The sequence below is a fragment of the Lipomyces japonicus genome, assembly GCF_038497905.1.
Source record: "Lipomyces japonicus strain CBS 7319 unplaced genomic scaffold V1514scaffold_44, whole genome shotgun sequence".
Taxonomy (NCBI): domain Eukaryota; kingdom Fungi; phylum Ascomycota; class Lipomycetes; order Lipomycetales; family Lipomycetaceae; genus Lipomyces; species Lipomyces japonicus.
The window spans coordinates 26,746-39,197 of NW_027117856.1; the positions used below are offsets into that span (position 1 = coordinate 26,746).

The following is a 12,452-nucleotide window of genomic DNA, read 5'->3' on the forward strand; positions in this document are numbered from 1 at the left end:
ACAGCCAAGCCAAATCCCCATCGCACACCAATCCAAACAATTGCCAATACATACCACACATTTGATAACTTCACGACCCTGTTCGGTCCATTTGCCACCTCACGTCTACATCAAGGTCTTCATCCTCGTTTTGCCTCAATTAAAGAAAAATCAAAAAAAAAAAAAAAACTATTCCTGTTCATCCTTCTCTACTCGAAGTTCATGACAAATATCAAAGCACTAAATTCAATGTCAGTAAAAGTCCGGTCACATTAATTCAAACCTCCATACCTCAGCCAGCAACGCACTACAAATAAAATTTTAGCATCTTACAACAACAATTTGATTTTTTTTTTTTTTTTTGTTTTACTCACTTTAAAATTCCTTGACCTTCAGGAATGGCATTGCCAATCATAAACTTGCCATCAACTCGTAAATTATCAATTGACGCAAGTTTCATTTGGTAAGGGTATAGCTCCCTAGCCGAAGACAGGCCCCCCATTCGTTTAACTTCCAATAAGCATTTTCTAACCGTGCTCAATTGATTTTGAATCGGTGTCAAAGCTAGAAAAATACTCATTAGTCCTGATGGGTTATCAATCACAACATTTCTTACCTTCAGATACCGGCTCGCTAGATACCAAGAGTCGGTAAATAAGTGCGTAGCACCGTCGTAGAAGATACAATAAAATCTGTTACAATTAGAACCCGGTGAAATATTTGAATGGGATTGAAAAACATACGGTTTGTCCTCGTGGAGCGTTTCCCTGTTCATCCACAAACACGCCATTAACCCGGATGTCATCGATTGCCTGTAATTTTTGCTGATAATTATACAAATCAGTCTCACGCAGTGTCCACCGATGGGTTAGCATCAGGTTATCAAGTTGGGCTTTCATTTCAGATAATTGGTCATATATCGGCCTTAATGATGGCGCAACCAAATCCTCCCTGGCAATAAAATCATTAAGAACATCATGACAATCCTGCAACAAACCATTCAACACTTCTTGACCATCGGGGATATTCCCATCTGGTGATAAAAAATTGCCATCCACTCTGGATGCCTCGATACCGCGCAGTTCTTCTTGTAACGTCTTGAGCTCCGAGATTTGAAACTTTGGCTTGGACCCAACCGCAAATATCCGCCGTCTGATGTTCACCAATTTCTGAAGCATTGGTGCCAACCTATTAATCATCGGTTTTGGTTAGCAACACAACGGTTCATTCCGTAATAATCTGGGCAAAAAACCTACTCGGGAGAAACACAAGAAAGCGAATCCCGAAGCTCGCTAAGTTGAACTTCACAAAAATTGCATTTTGCTTTTATTAACTGAATAACTTGAGGAGACTCCGTCGGCGCGTCCCTATCCACAATGCCCTTGATCTCGTGCAAGCGGTCATCGATCGGAACAAGATCGTTACTTGAATACACTCCTCGACTCTCCTTCAAATGATCCAAAAGACGCTTTAAAAAAAAAGTTTTTAAGTCAGTCATGACTCAATCATGTCGTTATTCATTGCATCTAGTCATACCTTTACGGTTGTCAAAGACGCATACGTTGCCGGCGCAGTGCGGGTTAATCCAACTTGCAAGAAAAAAAGCGAAAGCAACTGAAACACGTCATCGAGTACGACATCCACTGCCATAAAAAAAAAAAAAAAAAAGAAAACGTCAGTTAGTTATCGCGATTGAATAGGCGTTGTCAGGTAGCGTTGGGCAAGTGCCGCACCTCTGTTTTGTTCATGATGAAGACTCGGATCTTCTCGGATCTCGTTGATCTTGCGCACCTCTTCAATCAACCGTTCATAAACCGCACTCACATCGCTTGACTTGAGATATCTATGACATGTCCATTAATAAAAACCCGCGCCTCAAACCCAACCCAACCTCTGGTATGAAAAAAAAAAATGCAAACCAAAACATTACGTACGATGACCGGTCTTGCTTGAGCTCGGTCAGCCGTTGCCGGATCGCGATAAGTTTCTGCAGGATCGCCTGCTCGTTACTTGGAACAGCGTTGTTAAAACTCATTTATGTGTGAACTTATTATAATTATATTATACACTGAAGAAGCAATCAATGATTTAGTTTGATGTGACGGCATTACGACAAACGCGGAGGATTAATATACAGTTGTGACCCCTGCGCCTGCAAAATTAATTTAGAGTTATCTCCACACCCGAGTCATGAATAAATGAAAAATACGGTAAATTACATGTTAAAATACAAATCATCATTAATTGATCTTCTCAATACTTTGAACCTGCCTGGGCTTGTTGGCGGATTTTATCATACATTGCTGCGATCTTGCGTGACGACACATTGACTGGCCAAAAGTAACTTGCAAACACCCTAAATAGGCTGATTAGCATTTCCAACCAAAATCTATCAAGGTAAAATTATTTTACTCACCACAAGTGCTTCATTAACTGGCTTCGCTCATCTTTGGCAACCGCGTCAGCCTTTCGATAAATGTGGTCACCGACCGCAGTTAGCTCTCGTTTCAGTATCACGGCCCACTCGCCACGGTCAATCCCATTCGCGCCTTCCTTCAACCGCCGCAGGCTCTGCCGCACCGGATGCAGTAATTCCTTGCACGAAGTCTCATCCATGCTCGAGTAATCACTATATTCGTCTTCTTTTTCAGGCAGCTTTCGTGACACCGGCGGCCGCGGCGACTTGGCCTTTTTGGTACCAGATTCGCTCTTGACCCGCGCAACCGCCGCAACCGTACCTTGCGTAGACGGACCTTCTGATCCCTTGCGTGAAACCGGTTCAGACCTTGGCTGCTTCGAAGATGAAGGTGCAGGCGAAACCGAAGCCGCTTCCGATGCCTTGCCCTTTGCCATGACTTGCTTCTTGCGCCGTCGTTGCTCTGCCTTGTAGTCTTGCTCAGCATTATTTCCTGATGGCTCCTTCAATAAACTGATCAGGTACTCCACGCGCCTTCCCAGGTGCACCGGTCCCGGCATTTTCGGTCCAGTCTTTTCTTCTTTTACTCGCTCCTCTTTTTTTTCAATCCTGTGCTCTTCCAAGAAAAACTTGTCCCCCATCGACAATATCGGATCATCGCGAATATTCGTCCATGCTCCATAGCCATGCTTGCGAACACCAATCAGCAACTTGTTGTCGTCATCAACTGTCCAATCACAGCTCCAGCCGTGCACAGACTTGACACGACCGCCGAGCTTAAAATCATAAAGATGATCGAGATGAATAGCGTCATATAAAACGTTCAGGTCCTTGGGTCTTTGCAATATCAGCTCCGCATTCAAATTTTTAATACCCTTGTACTCGAAAAGAATAGCCTTTCGCTCTTTCTTCTTGGCCAATTCGTAATTGGTCTGCATCAAATTTTGTCGCAACGCGTCCTCTTTCTCGATCGCGTTTTTGCTGCACGCAATAATGGCATCAAACGTCTCTTTGATTCGCGCAGGATCCTTATGCGAAAACGTGCCGTCTTCGGCAATTCGATCCCATTGCAGTCTCAAATCACCGTATCTTAAAATCAACCTGTAGATCGAACGCACGTCCTTCTCAGAGATGGCACTAGGATCTCCTGCATTGTCGGTCTCGACTTTGCGTTTTAGTGCCCTCTCCTTACGTCGATGATCTCGCTGGTCAGCACTATCATCATCATCATCGTCACCACCACCACCACCACCAGCGCTATCATTATGATGTTCTCCATCATCATATTGCTTAATGGCTGCTCGTCGCCGGCTGCTCATGTTAATCTGTTCTTGCAAAAACACTTCATCTTTTCTCTTTTGTTCTTCTTCCTTAATGCGTTCCAAGTCTGATGCCGGAATAATGTCGTCCCAACTAACGTCAGCTTTGTAATCCGTGACTTCAAACTGTCTCAAAAATTCTTCGCCTCCAAGATGCGACTCTCCCAAATCAGGAGTCGTAATGTGATCTTCAGCGTGATCCAAAACATCATCAAGATTCATGTTTTCCAATTTTTTTTGATTTTCATTAGCCTTGAACATGTTGCCAGCTCCAAATTTCAAAATAGCGCTAAGTTCTTTACTGGTTGGTTCAGGTTTGGTTGAAGCACCGCTGTTATCAGTAATCCCCAACGAAATAATTGCATATTCCAATATCATTTTTCTGCGCGCGCGTTCCAAAACTTCTTCCTCCACCGTGTCCTTCGACACAAATCTGTAGACCATGACATGCGATTTTTGACCGATCCGGTGAGCTCTAGCCATGGCCTGCAAATCTGCTTGCGGATTCCAATCTGAGTCAAATATAACGACCGTGTCTGCGGTCATCAAGTTAATACCAAGACCTCCGGCGCGAGTACTAAGCAGAAACACAAAATCTGGACTCCCCGGTGCATTAAAATGATCGATCGCAATCCTTCGGGTCGCAGCCGGCACGGTACCGTCAAGTCGTTGGTATGGCAACCCACGAAATGATAAATAATCACCCAAGATATCCAGCATGCGAACCATTTGACTGAAAATAAGAACTCGATGCCCATCCTTGCGTAAGCGGCCCAACAACTTGTCAAGCAACACCATCTTGCCACTATTCATAATCATGCCACGAAACACCACGTCCTTACTTTTTTCGCCATCGATCCCTTCAAGAAATTGATTTTCTGCATTTGGAAACAAATACGGATGATTGCTTGCTTTCTTTAGCTCCATCATGATGTTAAGCAAGCTCATTTGCGAGCCACCACTCGCTCCGGCGTTCAACGCCGCATAGTTTCTGGAAATAATGTTTTTGTAATAATCCGTCTGCATGTCTGACAGTTCCACCCGAAGAATTCGTTCTGATTTGGACGGCAGTGATTTTTCTACATCTTTTTTCAACCTGCGCAAAATAAACGGCTTCAATCTCTCATGCAAATCTCGAATGTATTTCTCTTGATTGACTCCCGGCGTATCAAAATCAATCTCTTGATCGATATGAAACTTGCCAGGCATCAAGAAATCAACAAGCGCTGCTAGCTCGCGAATGTTATTTTGCAATGGCGTGCCGGTGATCAGCAATCGATTCTCGACTTTGAATTCCTGCAGTGATTCGTATAACGCCGATTCAGAATTTTTCAGCCGGTGAGCTTCATCCACTGCCAAGAATCGCCATTTAATGGAGCCCAGGTCTGAGCGATCTTTCAAAATGTATTCATAAGTTGTTAAAAGAATATTAAATTTTGGCTTGTTTGAATTGCCATCGACAAAAAACTCGTGGGTTCGAATCACGCGTCGTGCTTGAGTATTGCCAAGATACACAATGTAGTTCAAGTCAGGCGCCCACAGGTCGAACGTTTCTTGCCATGCCGGCACGGTCGAAAGTGGGACAACGACAAGAAAGGGACCGTGTTGCTTGCGTGCGTATATCAGCCATGATAAAAAAGACACTGTCTGAACAGTCTTGCCAAGACCCATTTCATCGGCCAAGATACCGTTCTCATGCCGAGACCACAAGAAAGCCATCCAGTTTAGACCAGTCAACTGAAAATCTCGAAGCTCGCCATTCTTGACGAACGATGGCTGCTCGGTCAATTTTTCAAACTTTGGACGATGAGCTCCGTAATTTACACTATGAGACGGTAACAGTTTCGAGTTTGATCGACTCAAATACTGATCAACTGCCTTTGGTGAAATCTTTGCGATAACTTCAGCACCTTCCCATGTGCATGCATCATAATAAAGTCTTTTCCATTTAACCAGATATTGCAGCTTACTTGATCGATCAATTGTTACACGTTCCGAAGTTACTATTCGATCAACGGTTTTGTACTCGTTGTAGTTCTCACGGAGCCTCTCTCGTTCAATATCCATGGCTTCAATATCCTCTTGCGTTGTCAATGGATCGTTTCGTATTAACTCGTCTTGTATCACGTATTGCCTGATGTAATTATCTAACCTTTTAATACCCTTTAAGCCAGATAGTTCAGGATATGAATCCCACGTGTTGTGTAGATGTGACCTGCCTTGCCATTTGATCTGCGCCAAGGTTAGGACACCCAAAAACAAAAAAAAAAAAAAAAAAATTTTCAAGTTTTATGCAACATACATAATATTCCAAATTTGAGTACGGATCATTTTCAGAGGCTAATTAATTTTTCGTTAATAAATAGTGCTCAACATGGATGGTTGTAAAATATACATTTACTATCTTCGCCAGTTTCGGCCTTCCGATGATCCAAAACAATATCGATTGCACGCTCCAAGTCTTCTATTAATTATTTAGTTAACAAATGTCATGAGTAATGATAAATAGATTTTGCATACCATCATAATAATACGAGTCAAAATTTTCTGTTGACTTGGAAGATTTTTCGACAACATACTCTTCTTCCTCTTTTATATCATCATCGTCGCTGAGATCATAATCATCCATGTCGTCTTCATTGTAATTCATAACTTTATTATTTCTAGTAGAAAACCGCATTTCAGACGAGCGGACTTTTAAGTTGTTTTTGGTCAGCTTCCGGCGTTTATTTCCTTTCTTTTTGGATCGGCCGTATGTATCGCTATCGGAATCGCTAGACGCACCTGAGACAACAGCGGTCGCTAAAAAGACATTAAAAAAAAAAAAAAACCGGGTGAGCCTTAACAAAACACTTACTCTTTGGTGCTCTTTGTCGTGATGACTTTGTCTTTTTTTGCCGAGAACTAATTTCATCACTATCATCACTTGCGTCTAGCTGAAATTTAAGATTAGCAAGGTGCAGCTAAAAAAAAAAAAAAAAATGTTGATAGACTAACCCCAGCGTATCTTTCAGGAGGAACGTGTGACCGATTCTAAACAATTAGAAAGATGCAGAAATGCATTCAATTGTTGAGACTTACACTTCTTCGTAAACCATATAGCTCTGGATCAAAGTATTCTATAGATTTTTTTGACTTTTGAGAAGGTTTTGATGCAGCGGTCTCGGAATTGGTCAATCGAGCTGGTTTTAGTTGATGATGATTATCTTCGTCGCTTGTTTCGGTTGTCAAGACAAAGTCGCTCACTTTTTTTGTCTTTGTCTTTGACCGAATATCTTCCTCTTCGGTCTCTTGACTGTCCACATCCATCTCTTCGTCGTCATCGTCGTCGCCGTCTTCAGCATCGAACTCAGATTGGGACTCAGACTCAGACTCCGAAGATTTAACGTGTTGTGATGATGAATGATCGTCTTCTTGATTGGCTTGCGGTTCAGTTGAACCATTGTTCTGCTTAGCGTCCGGTTCCGTAACCGAATCACTAGTGGGTGGTGGGTTAACTGAATTCGAGGTGTGCATTGTCGACAGTGACCGCCACCGCAACTTGTTTCTGAACGTCGTTATATTCCCTAAACACGTAAAATAACAAGTTAGCTGATTGAAACCCCTCATTGCCAATTGTTTTTTTTTTAAAAAAAGCCAAGAACCGATGCACATGTTGATGATGGATGGCTTAACAAACAAAACCGGTTTCCCCTTTTGTCCGTCGATGCATGCAATTCAAAAGATTCCAAGCAACAGAAAATCGAGTTGTATTTAAATATTAAAACCCATCATAAAATGTTGTTACGATGTGAAAACATGATATAGACGCGTGTTGAAATCATATCGCACGGTGGCCATGCCATACAGCAAACAAAGCAAAGCTTTTCCACCAAAGCTGATGCCCGGCTTATCGATAAAACGCAAAATCAACTTCGGAATTTCAAAGCAAATATCAATTTTGTTTAAAGTCCACGGCGGAATAAAAAAGGCGGATATTTGATTTGAAGGAAGAGGAATATCACGAAACGGCTTGCATCCGCGGGGATGGCAAGGGAGAGGAAGAGGAAGAGAGGAGGAAGGCAATGAACGACTCACCAGTATTAACAAAAGCTCAAAGAACCATGCTCAATCTAATTAATAGAGCATAGAGAGCAGGCCAAAAAAAAAAAAATCACCTATTTGCTGTTTGATTAAATTGTGAGTGGAGTGGAACTTGAGGTTGCCCGGTAAAGTTTGGATTTAATCACTAGTTAATTTATTTACAAGGGAAAAAGAAAAGCTCAACGCGCAAAAAAAATAAATCTATGCAGTTATACACTTTAAGCCGTATAATAAATATTCCATGCATTTAAATGATCTGCATCGTCAATAAATTGAATTTACGTATTCATGCGCTGTCTGTAATTACCTTAGACTCTGGTGATTTTTGCTAAGCTGTTTTCAATTTCATGCTCAAAAGTCAGAAAAGAAGAAGCAACAAACGATCCAAAAATACAAAAATGTGACCTCAAGCCACCAACCAAAAAACCAACCAACCAATTTAAAAAAAAACCAAAGTATGTGTTTGTTCAGTGTATATTCAGAAAATATCGTTTTCGCTCAGCAATAAATAAAATTTATGCAAAAAAATTGACAACTGTGAGATTCGAACTCACGCCCCTTTCGAGATTCGAACACACGATTAATCGTATAAGAGATTAAACTCTTGAGTCGAACGCCTTAGACCAACTCGGCCAAGTTGCCTTTGTTGAAGATTTATTTAATATTTGCTTTGTTATTCAATCAAAACTTTTAAAATTGTTGTTGATGTCTATAATCTTCTGTTTTTTCGATATTATGAATAAATAATACACGTCAGGGGCATCTAGTGTCCTAGATTAAAAAAAAAAAAAATTTTGGGCGATTTTCATACGTATCTTTGATTTAACTTTTTAAAAAATATATATTCTTATTCGTTGTTGAATTGTAATTGTAGCTGGATAATCAACACGTATAATACTCTAGCATAACACTCCCCGGTCCTTTTCTTTTTTTTTTGTTTGTTTTTTGGGGCCACGGTCGTGGTGGGATGGATTTTTGTTCAAATGTTATAATATGCCGGGCGCGTGCGCTTACAGCCGACCAGGCACGTCGTTCCAATGTACTGCGTTGGGCCAAATTCATGGCCAGATGAGACCCACACGAATTCTATATATTTAAACCATGACTGTTGATGGCCAATACGTATCATCTAATCAAGTTTGGCAGTCATCGCCCGTGTTTTACGGATCCACAAAGTTTCAAAAGAGTCAGGTCATTCGCAACATCTTGATCACTGGTGGTGCTGGGTTTATGTAAGAAGAATAATGCAACAAAAAAAAAATAAAATTGCATCTGGCACAACTGATTTCTGATTTGTTTAATTTTTTGCTAGCGCATCTTGGATCTGCCGTCACTTGGCTCTTCAGTACGAGCATTATAATGTCGTGTGTTTTGACAGGTTAGACTACTGCGCCTCGCTCAACAACATCGCCTACCTGGTAGCCAACTGTCCGAACTTTACGTTTGTAAAAGGTGACATTACATCGCCGGCGCAAGTTTCTAACGTGCTTTCAGAACACAAGATCGATACCGTGTTGCATTTGGCTGCGCTTAGCCACGTGGACCTGTCGTTCGGGCAACACTCGTTCGAATTCACATCTGTCAACGTGTACGGAACTCACGTGCTACTTGAATCATGCAAGGACTATGGCAACATTAAAAGATTTGTTCACATGTCCACCGATGAGGTCTATGGTGAGGTTCACTCGCACGACACTGACCTGTTGGAATCGGCCATTTTGTCACCAACAAACCCGTACGCGGCAACCAAGGCCGCGTCGGACATGATTGCAAACGCTTACTTTAAAAGTTTCCATTTGCCAATCATCATTGTACGTTGCAACAATGTCTATGGCGCTCATCAATTTCCTGAAAAAATCATTCCAAAATTTGTTTGCTTATTACAAGCTGGCAAGAAATGTTTAGTGCACGGCGATGGCAGTCACACTCGACGTTACATCTACGCCGGTGATGCCGTCGACGCCGTCGACACGGTTCTACACAAGGGCGTGGTCGGTCAAATTTACAACATTGGAACGTCGGATGAGATTTCTAATTTGGAGCTATGCAAACGCATCTTGCAAGGTTTTGGTTACAACGAACAAGATTATTCAAATCACATTCAACATACAAACGATCGTCCGTTTAACGACAGGCGATATGCAATTGACGCATCCCGATTGAGGGATCTAGGCTGGCTTCCAAAGACGTCACTTCATGATGGCCTCAAGCAAACAATAGAGTGGTATCGCAATTACGGGCAAACTTGGTGGGGCGACGTAACAGCTATGCTGACAGCTTTTCCAAAACAAGATCACATGCTTTACAGGCAGTCGAGCTCGTCTGCATCATCAGCCATATAGACAAGTAAACGTGTGAAAATAAACAATAGATTTACAAAAAAAAAAAAAATTTAAAAAAACTTTTAGCTTTCTTGCTGAGATATCTCAGCAATTGACATCATTTTGCCTTTTCTGAACCAGTCAGCAATAAGGAATGCGGCATCAAGTGCTATAATACATCTGTTAGCTGCATATACCCAAAAATATATACACTATTACGACTTACATTGATTTTCACTAAGTCGGGGATCGCAAACGGTATCATATCTAATCTTCAAATCTTTATGCGTAAGCTGTTGAGATCCTCCGATGCATTCAGTCACTGGATCTCCGGTAAGTTCCAAATGCATGCCGTTCAATACAGAATCGTTTTCCTTATGGACTTGCAATGCAGATCCCAATTCGGAAATAATATCTTCAAAATCTCTAGTTTTGTAACCATTAACTGGAGATGTCTTTGTATTACCATGACATGGGTCCGATATCCTGTTTGAAGTTTAGTACATGTTCATGTCAAAAAAAAAAAAAAAAAAAAAAAAAAAATACCCACCAAACTACTTTATGCTTCGTTTTTTGAACCGCCTTTATGTGACTCGGAAGAACTTGCTCAATCTTTGCCGTGCCGTAACGTGTAATCAACGTGATCTTGCCGACTATAAAATTCGGATCCAAAATATCCAAAATCCGTACAAGTTCGTCCGCCGCCATTGACGGTCCGACTTTTACTCCAATCGGATTCATGATGCCTCTAAAATATTCAACATGAGCTCCGTTAAGTTGCCTTGTACGGTCTCCGATCCAAATAAAATGTGCAGACGTGTTGTACCATTTTTTTTTGCCGCCATCGTTTGGATCACGCAATTGTCTTGTAAGGCTTTGTTCAAATTCAAGAAGAAGTCCCTCGTGTGACGTGAAAAGATCGATCGATTCCAAATTCGACGAATCCGCACCAACAGTTTTCATGAACGACAATCCTTCGGTTATCGAATTCACCACGGTTTGATACCGAGCTTTAACTTCGCTCGATTGAATGTGCGACAGTGACCAGTCATAAGGAGTGTGCAAATCAGCAAAACCAGAACTAAGCGAACTTCGAATAAAATTTAAAGTAGCAGCAGAATGAAAATAGGCGCTAAATTTTAACAAATTTTTTTCAGTAAATTGCAAGCTTCATATCGTTGTTTTACAAAAACTAACCTGACCAGTCGTTCGGGATCCGGAATCCTATCTTCAGGATCGAAACCATTGATATTATCGCCCCTTGTAGCTAATTAAAAAATTGGGTTTATCTTGTTTATGATAACAAGTAACATACCTAAAAGACGGAATAGTTTTACCATTATATTCCTCCGTCAATTTTGATCGAGGTCTGGTTTTGAATTTGTGTGCCATGTTAGAAGTTTCAACCCGAAAAAAAAAAAAAATTGACATGGCCTACTTTGCAAACTGACCAGCAAGTCTGGCAATTCTGACAAGAGGAAGCTTAATACCTAAACAAACCCAGTCAACACTGTCGACCGGTGGTTGAGTATATTTTTTTTCCATACCCCAAATTAAAACCAGTGACATTTGAAGTAATATTTTCATTTTGGACTCAATGCGATCCTAATGTGCACAGGTTAAAAACCAAAAATCGTAAATATATCACGAATAGAACTAACCTGGTTGCAATAATCGAACAATTCCGCACAATCCCCACCTTGTAAAACAAATGCTTTGCCAAGTGCGGCATCCGCAAGTTGTTTTTGAAGCTTGTTGATCTTTTATTTGAGTTAGAAACCAAGGTCACACGGTAACAAATTAAAATGACAGAAACTACCTCTAATGGCGACACAAGTGGAGGCAAAGCTTCAAGTTTTTGTAATGCCTAAAAAAAAATGCGTAAGAACCAATAAAAAAAAATCTCGGCTCTGGTCTACCTTCTCAACCGCGTTCTCATCATCGTAGACAACATCTTGCACGATTGGTTTTGATTGCCATGACGTCGGCTCCCAACCTTTCTCCTGCGTGTCGAATCCAACATTGTTGTCAAAAACTTGTCGACTGGTTGAATTCGACCGCAATTTGGCAGCATTCTTTGCTCCTTCACTCGGCACAAGCTTTTGTGGATTTTCCACCACAAACACGACTCCGTCCGGTCTTGATTCTGGTGACGGCATTGTTTTATCCGACCTTGCTCAAACCCAACTTGACAAAACTTCAACTTTGCTCAAGCTCAATGACGACGAGCACGTTCAAGAAATGCGAGTAGTTTACCCTGCCTAAATCATCATGTGTCATGTGTTACTAACAGCTTATGCAATCACATAAGCCAACTTGGGCGAGACTACAAAA

At 41.4% G+C, this 12,452-nt stretch overlaps 4 protein-coding genes and 1 non-coding gene across 5 annotated transcripts; 1 reads left to right on the forward strand and 4 right to left on the reverse strand.

Annotated features, from left to right (window-relative positions):
- Positions 1 to 77: 77 nt before the first annotated feature.
- V1514DRAFT_359149 (uncharacterized protein) lies at positions 78 to 2,014 on the reverse strand (the record flags this gene model as incomplete). Its single annotated transcript, XM_066929677.1, has 9 exons — positions 78 to 219; positions 271 to 286; positions 354 to 543; positions 596 to 671; positions 723 to 1,167; positions 1,236 to 1,447; positions 1,516 to 1,622; positions 1,713 to 1,822; positions 1,914 to 2,014. The coding sequence occupies 9 exons, from the start codon at positions 2,012 to 2,014 to the stop codon at positions 169 to 171; spliced, it is 1,308 nt and encodes a 435-aa protein (XP_066781641.1). The 3' UTR covers positions 78 to 168.
- A 218-nt stretch (positions 2,015 to 2,232) lies between these two features.
- Positions 2,233 to 6,394, reverse strand: V1514DRAFT_284523 (SNF2 family N-terminal domain-containing protein; the record flags this gene model as incomplete). The annotated part of the gene is made up of 5 exons (XM_066925148.1): positions 2,233 to 2,335; positions 2,396 to 5,946; positions 6,017 to 6,054; positions 6,116 to 6,175; positions 6,235 to 6,394. The coding sequence occupies 5 exons, from the start codon at positions 6,392 to 6,394 to the stop codon at positions 2,233 to 2,235; spliced, it is 3,912 nt and encodes a 1,303-aa protein (XP_066781642.1).
- Positions 6,395 to 8,326: 1,932 nt separating this feature from the next.
- On the reverse strand, positions 8,327 to 8,439 carry V1514DRAFT_t89. The gene has a single exon. It is a non-coding gene; the product is annotated as a tRNA-Leu (tRNA).
- Positions 8,440 to 8,581: 142 nt separating this feature from the next.
- V1514DRAFT_335862 (uncharacterized protein) lies at positions 8,582 to 10,213 on the forward strand. Its single transcript, XM_066928459.1, has 2 exons — positions 8,582 to 9,029; positions 9,110 to 10,213. Exons 1-2 carry the CDS (start codon positions 8,899 to 8,901, stop codon positions 10,137 to 10,139), a joined length of 1,161 nt encoding a protein of 386 aa, XP_066781643.1. The 5' UTR covers positions 8,582 to 8,898; the 3' UTR covers positions 10,140 to 10,213.
- On the reverse strand, positions 9,892 to 12,338 carry V1514DRAFT_335866 (DAHP synthetase). The gene is made up of 10 exons (XM_066928460.1): positions 12,038 to 12,338; positions 11,938 to 11,985; positions 11,780 to 11,878; positions 11,666 to 11,723; positions 11,557 to 11,608; positions 11,434 to 11,487; positions 11,316 to 11,378; positions 10,669 to 11,250; positions 10,345 to 10,604; positions 9,892 to 10,287 (listed from the first exon to the last, which is right to left on the reverse strand). The coding sequence occupies exons 1-10, from the start codon at positions 12,275 to 12,277 to the stop codon at positions 10,202 to 10,204; spliced, it is 1,542 nt and encodes a 513-aa protein (XP_066781644.1). The 5' UTR covers positions 12,278 to 12,338; the 3' UTR covers positions 9,892 to 10,201.
- Positions 12,339 to 12,452: the final 114 nt, after the last annotated feature.

What these genes read in the sequence shown, in the direction of transcription:
- V1514DRAFT_335862 (XM_066928459.1), top strand. Translation starts at nt 8,899, where the DNA reads ATGACTGTTGATGGCCAATACGTATCATCTAATCAAGTTTGGCAGTCA. An exon ending in ACTGGTGGTGCTGGGTTTAT is followed by an intron (nt 9,030 to 9,109) that starts GTAAGAAGAATA and finishes ATTTTTTGCTAG; the next exon opens with CGCATCTTGGATCTGCCGTC.
- V1514DRAFT_335866 (XM_066928460.1), bottom strand. Translation starts at nt 12,277, where the DNA reads ATGCCGTCACCAGAATCAAGACCGGACGGAGTCGTGTTTGTGGTGGAA. An exon ending in AAAACTATTCCGTCTTTTAG is followed by an intron (nt 11,379 to 11,433) that starts GTATGTTACTTG and finishes ATTAGCTACAAG; the next exon opens with GGGCGATAATATCAATGGTT. An exon ending in ACGAAGCATAAAGTAGTTTG is followed by an intron (nt 10,605 to 10,668) that starts GTGGGTATTTTT and finishes AACTTCAAACAG; the next exon opens with GATATCGGACCCATGTCATG.